Consider the following 13,130-nt stretch of genomic DNA (forward strand, 5'->3'; position numbering starts at 1 on the left):
TTCGTTGACAAGTGACTCTTGGGGTGCCAGGCCATTTTAGGTGCTGTTATCAAGGCAGACCCCTATGCCCAAGGGGTTTACTTCATAGCATGAAGTCCACACAGTAGCTTATGAGGGAGCCTCTACCAGTAATTGCAGCTCGAAGGGGAGAGCTGCCCACCTGCTCTGGGCTTTCACAAGGCTCCTTTCAGACAAATGAATACATTCCACTGAGTGGTGGCAAAGGCCCATCTGTAGAAATGTCTGCCTTCTAAGTCTATGGTCCATAAAGCAGGGCCTTTCCTAAAGTCCTTGAAGAAGGGCACATGGGTCACCCTGTCCTGGGCAGAGAGCACAGAGGGGAGGAAGCCTATGGGCCTGGCCCATGGTTCTGTTCTCATACTTAAGGGTTGTGTATGGTCTTGGCGAAGAGTCACGCTATTTTCTGAGGCTTAGTTACCTTGTTGATAAAATGAATGAGCCTTGACTTGAAGGGTTTTATAGAATTCAAATGAAATAATACATGCAAAACACATGGCCCAGAGTCTGGCGTGCAGCAAGTGCTAAGAAACCATCAATGTTACTGCTCTATGGCAACTATGTTTGTATGACACAATGGGGAAAGGGACGTGAACAGGAACCCTTAGGAGTCACTCTTGCTATCTCCCACATGTGAAAACATCCCAGTGTGTGGCTAATTATCACCTCAAGAACAGATGCCCAAAGTTGTTTTATTCTTAGTTCCAGAACTGATTTCTGACATGAATGAGAGCCTCATCTTTATTTAATCTATTTTGTAAAAAAAAAAAAAATTACCATCTGTATGAGACAAATACCCAAGAATACTTTAAGAAACAATGTGTCTGTGTATGTCCTAAGGAGAGGGTCCAATCGAAGGGGCTGTGGTGGCCATTTCTGTGGCCCAAGGGCAAGCGCAGCACTCAGGCTACCAGTTGGAGGTGTACTGTTCTCCTACCTTCTCCTCCTCGCTCAGGGGGTCTCCAAGCTCATCCTGGGAGAAATCTAGAAACGCCACAGAGCCATCCATGGAGCACACCAAGATGCCCAGCCCATTCAGAGTCCTGAAAAAGATGGCTATTAGCAGTCTGGGAGCAAGTCCCTATGGGGCTTAACCACACCTCCAAGGCTGGACCGGGAGGGTAGCATGCAGGGTTCTTCTCAGATGCCAGAAACCCCTTGTTCCCTTCTATGGCATTCCTTGGTAGGGTGGGGGCAGGGGAGACAATCACACTGCAGAAGGTTCTGGTGCCCTTTAGTTCTTTGCACATGTACAAAGTATCTCTCACCATGTATTCTGTAAGAATTTCACTTTTATTTATTTTGAAACCATGTTTTAAAAAAACACGAGGGAATATACATCTAACTGAGGTCATTGAGAAGCAACAAATGTGTCTTCATACTTATGCTAATCTGGTTCATGCAATGACAGAGTGAAGTAAAACCAGGATCACAGCACTTTTTCCCCAAATGTCAGTTTGCCTGAGGAAGTATTTTCCAGGGGCAAATGCCAACAAAGCAGGAAGCACAGCAGCTGACACTCTCCCAATGTCAGGCCCAAGCTGCCCTTTCTTGAATCATTTGCTCTGGCTACCACACCTGGGGAGGGGGGTGGCCCTGGCTGCCTGACCCCAGTCACATCTGGAAGGCCTCATGTTCCTGTGTGTAGCTTCTCTTTTCCTAGCCTGTGCACTGTAATAAGAATCCATCTTACCAGGAAATATCCATGATGGATTTGTCGAATAGCTCATGGATGACAACCAAAGGCCGTTTCAGACACGTGAGCTGGAAGGAAAGAAGCAGCAAAGGTTAATGTAATGAACAAAAACTGTTTTTCGTGCACTCAGTTCTGTTAATACCAACAGTCCTAGAAGCTTGGTCTGAGTTTTTGTTGACATACAAGGCATATTCAACTCTATTCAAATTTTTTTTTTTTTTTCAACGTTTATTCATTTTTGGGACAGAGAGACAGAGCATGAACGGGGGAGGGGTTAGAGAGAGAGGGAGACACAGAATCAGAAACAGGCTCCAGGCTCCGAGCCATCAGCCCAGAGCCTGACGCGGGGCTCGAACTCACGGACCGCGAGATCGTGACCTGGCTGAAGCCGGACGCTTAACCGACTGCGCCACCCAGGCGCCCCTATTCAACTCTATTCAAATAGCAACCAGCAAGATCCAAACCTGTGCAAACCAAAACCTGACATTTTAGTGTGGTCTCTGTCTGAAGGGCTCACTGTAGTCTGGCTGGGGAGATGGCTTCATAAATGGACAATCTAGAAGGGAGAATGGGGTTCCAGAAAGGCCATGACCTGAGCAGAAGTTTACAAGCAAGGGATGGGATGCCAAGGCCTGGGCAGAAGATGAGGCAGCAAAAGTAGTGCCCAGGACAGGAAAACAGCCTCAGAGAAGCCAGCACATCTCCTCTTGGCCCAAGGAGTTCTGGTACATATGTATGCAAAGCTGGGTATAACCGGTTACATACATCCCACGGGCTCATTCTACAAAGTATGTGCAGATAGTTCAGAAACACCACAAACAGTTTAAGTTGCCCTGAATCCAGATCTAAAGTTAACCACTAATAACACTTGGATGAGTTATTTTCTTTCCGTCTTTCTTGTGCAAATATTTTATTCTTTGGCACATGATAACTTTTTTATTTAATACATTATGTCGTTAAACACCCTGTAAAAACCTGTCTTTGATGACTGCACAAGATTCACCACATGCACACTTATATCTAGCCACTCAAAGTTTGGGCTATGTGCTGTCTCCCTGTTCCCACAGCTCATATACTAGTGTCTGGCCACCCTGCTGACAAGGTCCTGGGGCCACAGTGCGGTGGGTGGGAGGGAACACCTTTTGCATGGCTCCCATCAAGTGCTGCTTCTATAGGGGAAGAGTTGCTGTGGCCACCCTAGTCCTGAGGAAAGGGAGTCTGAACTACTTGGAATCCACAAGAAGACTCTTGTCCTTACTCTAATTCCACTTCCAGAAAAAAATAGCACTGTCTCTCCTCCCAAAAATGTGCCTACAGACCACTCAGAAATCTGGAACCTTTATGAACATCTGACCTCAGCATTCTAAGAAAATGAATATATGATCAGTGATGTTTTGGGTAAAGCACCACAAATGAAACTCCAGGCCAGAAGGAGCCCAGGAAGAACACACCTGGAACTACCTATGGTAGGGTTCAGGTTCTGAAATGTCACATGAATACGGGCCTAAAAAAAAAAAATCAGTGTACACATAGCAATCAATTTCTCTGTGACAAAGAACTGTAATAAATGCTGCCAGAGGATAGCCTTCAAGTCTACAACTATAAGTCCACTCTGCTTACAGGGAACTTGCAATTAGTTAGCAATAAACTAATGCCAAATTAGCTAAACGCTAATGCTAAATGCGACAACACACATAAATCTCAACAATATTATGCCAAGTGAAAGCAATGCAGGACATAAAAAGTAAACACTGCACAACTCATCAATGTGACAGACATTGTTGGAGTGGCTGCCTTGGTCAAGGGGTGTTGGGAAGTGGGTTCTTGACTGGGCAGGGATGAGGGGTTCTGGGGTGGTGGTTACACTGGTGTAAACATGTATGACAATGCATTGACCTGTATACTTCCGGTGAATACATTTGCTGTAGGTTATATAAGGACACAAAGTTTTTCTAAAAGGAAGCAAACATAGTATGCCAACTGAAGGTATTCCCTGAATCTGGACATAAGAGTTGCTCTGACTGGGGTTCAGGGTGGCCTCTCCTAGCTTCAGCACTTCCTTCCTCCTGGGGTAATGAGAGGGCCTGACCCCAGATCTGGGGCAGAAACACACACTGAGCACCACTGAAAGTGGGGGGTAGGGGAGTCACTCCAAGCCTCTGGGCTCTGCCTCCTTCACCAGTTCCTTCTCCTTTGCCCTGCAGGAGCCACAAAAGGTCTTGGTGGGGGAGGCGGGGAGGGAAGGAGTGGGGGCTCACCCAGACAGAGAGAGAACGGTCCTTGCTGCCAACAGCACAGCAGCAATATGGGCAGCTGGGCTTTGCAGAACTCCCATTCTTCTGCTTCTTTTTGAAGATTTTTGGGTTGAATTTCTAAACCAAATAACAAATGCTAAAATAATTAATCAAGCATCAAGCACAAACCCTATGCCCAGTATCAGAAATATAGCACAATACCAGTCCGTTGGTGGGAAACCCACACTGACATTCTCCCAGCCCCAGGCACTCAGCATACTTTATTTCATCTTCATAACTACCCAGGAGGCATTTTGCTGAGGATGAAATGGAGTCTCAGAGAGGCCAGGAAACATGGGCCAAGTCACCCAATGAGTAAGTGGTGAGACAAGGATTTGAGGCTGGCTCTACCAACTCTCCATTTCTGGGCTTGCAGCCAGGTTGATGGCATGGGAGCTACTGAAGCTTGCTCTCTGAATTCCTCCTGGCCTGGGCAAGGCCAGTTCCAGGATGTGGCTTTAGGGATAAGGTCCTGACAGAAGTCAATGGGACTGTCAGATGTCTACTCCATTAATCCCTTCCCCTTCACTGTAGTTGTTGCTCGGAGTCAAAACTAGCAGATGCTGATCAGCCCCGCATGATCTCACTTGGCCAGGACAATGGCTAAGTCACGCTAAAGTGCACTCTGGGGTTTATCCTCAGTGTAACCTGGGTGCTGCTTTTGGCAAGGCTGGAAGCACACAGAGAGCTCCCTGCCACATTCCTGAATTGAAAGGGATGGGAACTCTAGCGTCAGAGCTGGAATCCCCACGCCAGGACAACTGAGGAGGAAAGGTGGCTCCGGGGAGCCTGATGTCAGCTGGCCTGGCTCAGAGGGGTTCTAATCCCAGAGGCTAGGCAAGAATAGCCAGGTGCACAGAGACCAGAAACATAGAACCTGGAGGTGTGCATCCTGGGCTTGAGTCTTGGCTACCCTGGGTTGGCTGAGAGGCCTCAGTACCATGATCTCACAAAACTACTCTTAAACAGTGCCTGTGAGGACCACTTGACAGAGTCATGTGGAAGCACAGTGCTAACCCGAAGCAGTGATTTTTCAAATATTTTAGTAACAAGGGCCTGGCTTTGAACAAAGTCCTACATGGGCTCTAATACGAAAAAAAATTAAAGAAGTAATATTTTATTTGTATAAAAGTTATAAATATTTTAAACTACAATATACAATATTTATCATGAATTTAAACAATGGTAAGGATGAGCCCATTTTAAGGAATACAAAAAAACTGAGATCAGAGTCCTGGATGATCCTTCACTTTTACCAACCTTTAGCCCACCAACTTATTTTCTTCGTTTTGGTTGCCCAGTGCTGAGAAAATCCTCGTTAATAGTAGCCCGCATCTGCTGGCTCCCATGTCGACTGGGCGGGGCAACTCCAGACTCAGGTGATCCACAGCATGGCCTCATAGCTATGACTGTCCAGTGCTGAGGTGCAGGAACATGTGCTCAACAGGCACACGGACTGCACCTGTGCTCCCGAGTCTGGCTCGTGGGGCACTTGTCAGGACCAGCATGCTTGAGCACCGTGACCTGACCCAAATGTGTAAAAAGGCTAGTGTGGAGCTACAGTGTTCCCAATCACAGATTGATTTTGGTGATACTCATTAAAACATGTGAATATATATTGTTTTGTAAAATCACTTCAAAAACTGTGAAACGTAAGTATTTAAAATGAAACAAGGATGTGGCATGTGCTGACTCTCAGAGCCCACCACCACAGTCCCACATTTGACCCAGCCTTGAGGCAAGGCACCTCCCAGGCTGAGGCTAAGCACACTCACAACAACAGTCACAGCTTTCCGGTGCCCGACAAAGTCCATGTTGGTCTTCCAGCCCTCCCGTTCAATGATCTGGGCAGTGGGGCCAGAGTTGTTCATGGCGTGGGCAGACACCAGGTAGTGCCCGTCAGGTGACCAGCTGAGCCGCAACACATGGGTTGTCCCTCCACACTGAAAGAAACATCTGCAATTGGAAGGAGCTCAAAGCCAATTGTGTGACCAACACTGTGGCCTCAAGAATAGAGGTGAATTCTGATTTATAAATGTATGATAGCGGAGCATGTACCCAAGCTTCTGGCTACATGAATAGCTGTAACTCCAGTCTCTCCAGATGATGTAACAAAACAGGTGCTGTTAGATGAGACTGGGAGCTGCAGCATCCTACACTCCCCTACTGGAGCTGAACACCACACAGTGGCATAAGCCTCAGGGGATCTGCAGGACAGCCACCTCTTTTAACTCTCAATTCTGCATGGGTCAAATCTATCTGGTCACCGACCTCTTTCTTCTGCCCAGCATGTTAACCCTACCACATGAGGTCTGCAGAACATTCACTTCCGTGGGAGAAGAGTCCTATGGACCCTCAGGAGCCAGTCTCTGTGAGGCAGCCAGTAACCATGAGCCACTATGTGCTCTCTCGAGCCTGCCTCCTCAACTGAAGCCTGGTGGCGTTACTAGCAAAGGAGAAGAGCTTCATAAAGTCCATATGAACTATAAAACACATAGCACTGTTTACCTGACCTGGTCTAGGGCTGAAACAAGACATCTTTCCACATTATTATTACTGCAAAGTAAGATGATATGGGCCATAAAACCAGCCCCCTAAAGCTCAAGGTTGGCTTAGGGCAGTTTTAAAGACTTAAGAGTCAAGATCTTGGCCTCATAGCCCCAGAAGAGGGCAGGACAAGGTGGGGCCTGAATGCAGTGACACATCTGCCTCAACTTCCAGCTGGGTCACAGACCCAGGCAGGACAGGCTGACCCCAGAGGCTGAGGAGTCCTGTCTGCTCCCACTGGGACTCCAAACACCCCTGCCCATCTTCCATAACTGCCCACAGGAGCCTCGCTAGTGGGACCCCACTGACTAGTCACTGGAACCCTGAGGAGGAGCCCCAAAAGGCATGAAGGCCCATGTCCCCTGTTCCAGACTATAGCCAAGAAGGGCAAGATTAAGTAGGGTGAATAACAGTGCTAATGTGGTGCTGTTGGTTTGGGGAAAACGGAATACATGATTTCCACCTTCCTGCAACAGCCAGCCCTGAACCGTGGGGGAACGTCTATTCCTCCTGCAAAACTTTGCTCACAGCCCTTCCTCTGAGAAGCCTTCCCTGATGCGATCACTGCTCCTGGGCTATTTCTGCACATTCTGAACAACTCCACCACCATGCTCACAACTGATGTGAAAGTCTATCTTTCCCACCAGGCTCTAAGCTTCAAGGGAGAGACTCCATCTTAGTCCACTTTCATTTCATTTACCTAATACTGCCCTTCTCACAGTAGGCACTTAAGATCTGATTCCATATGAAATGAGAACCCAAATAAAGGAAGAGAGTAAAATACTTTACAAGTCACTGCAGTTCAACCTGTAGACATTGTGCACACTGTACTCATAACGCTAGCCTAGAAAGATGTTGGATGGCCTGCAGAGTGCAAGTCAGTGAGCAAAGCCACAGCAGTTAGGAAAAATAAAAGAGAGGGTCTCCTCCACCTGTGTGGGACAAGGGTGAGGGAGCATTGCTAAGGGGTTTTCTTCAGCTTTTTCTCACTTCAAAGTTGGACATTTAATACCATCTGAGAAATGAAAGATTTTCATCATCTGACTCTTTGGGGCAGAGGGCCTGCCCCAGAGAACCGTGACCAGTCTGCTCAGGCCCTGGAACTCCGCATTCACCCATGAGGTCTGGACCCCAGCCAGTTCCTCCTCTGTGCACTGAGGCCAGTGGGGGCTGATGGACCAAGCTCCCTGGGCTGGATCCTTACCTCATCAAAAGGCTTGGTGATGCTGGTCTCCAACTGCCAGTCCAGCGTTCTCCATACCTTCAGGCTGCGGTCGTCAGCTTGAGAGGCAATGTATTTACCAACAGGGTCCCAGGTCAACCCCTTTACCAACCCAGAATGGCCTCTCAGAGTAGCGAGAATTTCTGTGGAGAAAAAGAAGAGATTGGAAAGGTATTAGCTAGGGGAAAATGATGAGTCTGTCTAAACATGAGCTGCAATCCATGGGCTATGGAATGGTTAGCCAAGAGAAGGGACCTCAGGAGTCTACCTTCGTCAGCTCCCACCCCTGGGCACAAGCAGAAGAGCCCCCTAATCTGATCTCTATCAAGGCAAAGCAACTTGAAGGAAGGACTGCACCCAGGAGGCAGGCACGATGCATGAGCCCCCTAAAGGGCAGGCAAGCAGGGACACAGGCTTGGGCCAGAGGCAAATTCTGCCTCTTGGACTTGTCTGTAGTTGGTAGCTCTGCCAGTGGTTTCCCTTTCTGAACAGAAGGTCATGCCCACCTGGGCTCTGACATCAGCATTTCTGATGTGAACCTCCCTGGCAGCTCCCCCATAAGGAGCTGCCTGACAGCTCAGGGGAAAGGGCACCGTGCTAAAAGTCCTTCGTAAGTCATCACTGAGACAAAGGTGTGTGGGACAGCACATCCTAGGGATCTATAATCTAAATACTACTCCAGCACTCCATGACCAGGATGAAAATGGACCTACACATTTTGGTGGCTTATAAAGAGAGAAAATGACTTGGATCAAGGTCACGGGGGATGCTTCTTAGCCCATGAAGAAAACATATTCCAGATACTAGCAGAAAGAGGATATGTATCTTACCAGTTATAATCTGCAGTGATATGCCAGGTTATGCCATCTGTTGTGACTTTAAACACATTAATAAGAAAAACAATCTTTTGCAAAACTGGATTTGTTAGCCTGTATGTGCTCAAAGGCTTCAGAGAGTAGATGGCAACTGAGCGAAGGCCGGACCCCAGTGGCGGGAAGCCATACCCTCAAGGGCATATGTGTATGTGTGGGTGCCAGGTGCCCAAGTACATGCGATGCCATCCTATCAGCCTCATGATCTGCAGCACATCCATGCTAACACTCATTTATAATTTTCTTTAACATAAACCTCTTTTAAAACCTTAAACAAATGTCAATGATGCAGAACAAAAGAATGGAGTCTCTGACAAGACAATGTGAATCCTCATCCACTATGAGACACTTGTTGCCACCAGCCTAAGGAGACCAAGAGCCCACGCTGCTCCAGATGAGCGGCCCATTTCTGCCACCACCCAGTCAGAGGCCCAGACCTGGGAACTTCACAGCGTTCCAGATGACGACAGTGTTATCCACGCTGCACGAGGCCAGCCAGGCATCATGGGGAGACCATGCTACATCCATTACATCTGGAAGACAGAGGGCTGGTAGTGAGTCTCTTACCTGGTGCACAGACTTGGCTAGGGGGGTACTCAGCAACGCCTGTCTGCCAAGTGGGCCAGTACCCCTAGCATTCCATGTCTGAGGAAACTTGAGATCATAACTAAACTATTTCTTAAAAACCAATCTGCAAAACTTCCCCACTAATGTTTTTGAATTGGTCATGACATTTGAAGCATCCAAGTGACCTCAATCACCCCTTTGACAGATGAGGCAACTGAGGATCATAGCTGAGAGGTTGGGGCTACGTAGAAGAACCCTGGCTCTGACACCTGCTGGGTCTGTGGCCTCAGGCTCACTAAGCTTGCTTCTCTGATCCCAATTGGGCCTGAGAGCCCTTTGAGCACTACAGGTACAGCACCTGGCAGAATGTCTGGCACACAGCGCTCAATAGGTACCAAATGAGTGGGACCATCTTCAGGCCCTTCGCACGAACCAGACCTCATCTCCAAGATCCTGCCAGAGCATCCCTCCCCTACAGAGCCCCCAAACACAATTATTCATATTCACTTCTTTTGTGACTCAGTTTTCTCATGTGTAAAATGCAGATTAAAAAAGAAAAACAAAAAACTAAGCTCAGAGGGTTATTACAAGGATTAAATGTGAAAAAGTGCTGTAGCACAGTGCCAGGCACACACCAAGGCATTGATATAGATCAGCTGTGACAGTGACAATGACCAGGCCCATCTCGCCATCCAGGTGTGACTTTTTTCTAACCTCTGTGCCTGGTGCAGTGCTAGGTATGAGAATGGCTGATGAGAGATGAAGAAACAGAAACACGGCATCAAGTTAACAGCTTTCTAGTCCTCTCCTCACAGGACTTTTTAAAATGTGTAAGCAAAATATTCAAAAGTTCTATTTTGTTTTTTTCTATTTTTAAAAAAAATCTTCAGGGACAGCTTAATGCATTTTTTCCCACATGGTATTGTACTTGGTATTTCACACAGCATACACACTAGTGTGCTGCACTTAGTATTCTTTTTAATTAAAAAATGTTTATTTTGAGAGAGGAAGAGAGTGTACATGAGAGAGGGGGAGGGAGGGAGGGAGGGAGGGGGGGAAGGAGGGAGGGAGGGAGGGAGGGGGGAGGGAGGGAGGGAGAGAGAGAGAGAGAGAGAAGGAATCCCAACCAAGCTCCACGCTGTCACAGCAGAGCCCGATGAGGGGTTCAATCTCCTGAACTGTGAGATCATGACCTGAGCTGAAATCAAGAGTCAGATGTTCAACTGACTGAGCCACCCAGCCACCCCATGCATTTAGTATTCTAATAGCCTATGTGATCCTGAGGGCTTCTCCTGTTTTGCTCTGCATCCTTTGTCTTTTTTTTTATTTAAAAAAAAAAAATTTTTTTTAACATTTATTTATTTATTTATTTTTTTTTAATTTTTTTTTTTTTCAACGTTTATTTATTTTTGGGACAGAGAGAGACAGAGCATGAACGGGGGAGGGGCAGAGAGAGAGGGAGACACAGAATCAGAAACAGGCTCCAGGCTCTGAGCCATCAGCCCAGAGCCCGACGCGGGGCTTGAACTCACGGACCGCGAGATCGTGACCTGGCTGAAGTCGGACGCTCAACCGACTGCGCCACCCAGGCGCCCCAACATTTATTTATTTTTGAGACAGAGAGAGACAGAGCATGAACAGGGGAGGGGCAGAGAGAGAGGGGGAGACACAGAATCTGAAACAGGCTCCAGGCTCTGAGCTGTCAGCACAGAGCCCGACGTGGGGCTTGAATTCACGGACCGTGAGATCATGACCTGAGCCGAAGTCAGATGCTTAACCGACTGAGCCACCCAGGCGCCCCTGCATCCTTTGTCTTTGAGAGCATTCACTACCATAAATAGACCTAATTTAACAATGAACTATAACTGGCTTCCATGTTTTCATGCTAATGAACACACAGCCATATGCCACTCTCTACACTCTGGTTTATTTCTTGTGACTGATGTGGCAAAGTGGGACTCTGGGTAGAAGGCCTAAAGGCTTTCCTAAGTCTAGACTCTCTTAACCCTGTAGACTGCATTCCAGAGACCTCTAGAACTTTACACTTTTATAAGCAGAATGTCCATTTCAAATTCTCTTATTAGCTTGAGGGTTATGATTTTTCCCTTCTAACTTATGAAGTACATTTTTATATTTTAACTTCACTTTGATTAGTAATGAAAGTGAAGATTTTTCACGTTTGCCTAACAAACTTGTCTCCTTAGACTATTTTCTTCCTTTCTTGTCTGTTGGGAGGTTTTTTTGTGCAGCAGGTCTGACAAACACAAATGTAGTGCCTATAAAAATGAGGAATAGGAACCTCCTCTAGGAACTTCCAGGCCAGGAGGGGCAAATGTGTAAACATCAGAATTTCACTGCGGTACCTAAGTCTTAGAGCAGAGAAGTAGTCAGCTGAGAATTCCAGAAAGGAGATTTCATTTTCTTAGCAATTTCATAGACTATTGATAATACAGGCATTAGCTGCAAATTCTATCAGTTTTAACTTCCTAACACCGCAGGTGATTTATGACGTAAAGTCTGTTATTCTTAGTGATGTCTTTTATTGCCTGTTAACCTTCAAAAATACTCTCTCTGCTAGAGGTTTGATAAATATTCAATTCTTCTGCAACAATTCAATTGTTTTCTTCTGCTTTAATTATTTAGAATGTTTCTCTCTTTAATATCTGGAATTTATTTCAGTGCATGCTGTACTTAGTGAAGCTCTATATTACTCTCCCCTCATCCACAAACTGTATAATGGTTATTCTATCACTTGTGATAGAACCTCCATAATTGATAACTGATGCCTCCTTCACAATACAGCAAGTTGTTAGGTACATGTACCTGACTTCCATGTTGGTTAAGTTTTGGTCCCAAACCCATGACATTTTAAATCACTGAAGCTTTGAATGTTTTCTTCCACAACCTTCCTTATAATTCCAAATGCCCTTCAGAGTCACTGCTAAGTTATGCTGTAAATCCACATAAGTGACATAATTTTCTCCCTAAACCCCTGTTTTGGAGTTTCAGTCTTCAGACTATACCACTCCCTCTCCTTCCCATTGCACATCTACATATATCTGACACCCTCCTGCACTTAAAGAGTTATATTTCCGGTCACATGTCATTCCAGAAACTCTCATCATCATCCTTGCTGATTCTAGGAGGATAATCTTTAGTTTTGTTTTGACACAAGGCTCTTGGATCCTTAAACTTCACAGCCTCCTCCAGTGACCTTGGCTTCTACTACCTCAGGCACTCATTCCCAGTCATGCCCAGAGACCCTCCCTGACAGATCACTGCAACTCTTCCCTGGTCTCATTCCAACCCTCCCACACTCCTACCATCAACCCAGTGCTTCCAGCTCCCTCCCTCTCAACTCCAACAGGGCTTGCAGGTGCTATGGGCCTTCTGCTGTCTCCCTATTCGGATTAGAGTCCACCATAACCCTCTGCTCTTCTCCTGTGTTTTCACATGTGCCTGACAAAACCCAGCCTGGTTCAATCTAGCTATTTCCTCCCCTCCCCATCCCAGTCTTTCTTGAGCATCCTCCAATGAGTCTTCCACCCAACAACACCAAAACGAACAGCAGTAGCCAAGGCCATGGGCAGCCTCCATGCCATCAAGTCCAATGGTCAATATCCTCATCCTTACCTGACCCCCAGGCAACATGTGATGCACTGCTTAATCACTTTTCCTTCAAATGCTCTCTCCATTGTCTTAAACTGGCCTCCTCTCTGACTCAGCCTCTTTCACTTGTTCCTCATCACCCCAAAGCCCAACCTCTACCCTTGGCCTCCAGTCCCACCTACGCTTCTCCCCTGTACTCAACTTTCACATATCAAAATGCCTATGCAGCAGGACACTTACACCCCTGCTAGACAATGCAAACCAAACATGCCCCAAAGCATTTCTAAACATTTCCCCCAGCAAAC

General features: G+C 46.7%; 1 protein-coding gene across 4 annotated transcripts in view; it reads right to left on the reverse strand.

Moving 5' to 3' along the window:
• The window catches only part of LOC123587969 (protein HIRA), a 94,605-nt gene that overhangs the window by 51,294 nt on the left and 30,181 nt on the right, over positions 1–13,130 (reverse strand). For all 4 annotated transcript variants that reach the window (XM_045458099.1, XM_045458097.1, XM_045458098.1 and 1 more), the window contains 6 exons: positions 9,087–9,182; positions 7,760–7,920; positions 5,784–5,951; positions 3,973–4,086; positions 1,712–1,782; positions 956–1,061 (listed from right to left, as the gene is read on the reverse strand). In XM_045458099.1, the coding sequence (XP_045314055.1) occupies positions 956–1,061; positions 1,712–1,782; positions 3,973–4,086; positions 5,784–5,951; positions 7,760–7,920; positions 9,087–9,182 (716 nt within the window). The remainder of the gene's footprint in view (positions 1–955; positions 1,062–1,711; positions 1,783–3,972; positions 4,087–5,783; positions 5,952–7,759; positions 7,921–9,086; positions 9,183–13,130) is intronic.

The sequence above is a fragment of the Leopardus geoffroyi genome, chromosome D3, assembly GCF_018350155.1.
Source record: "Leopardus geoffroyi isolate Oge1 chromosome D3, O.geoffroyi_Oge1_pat1.0, whole genome shotgun sequence".
NCBI lineage: Eukaryota > Metazoa > Chordata > Mammalia > Carnivora > Felidae > Leopardus > Leopardus geoffroyi.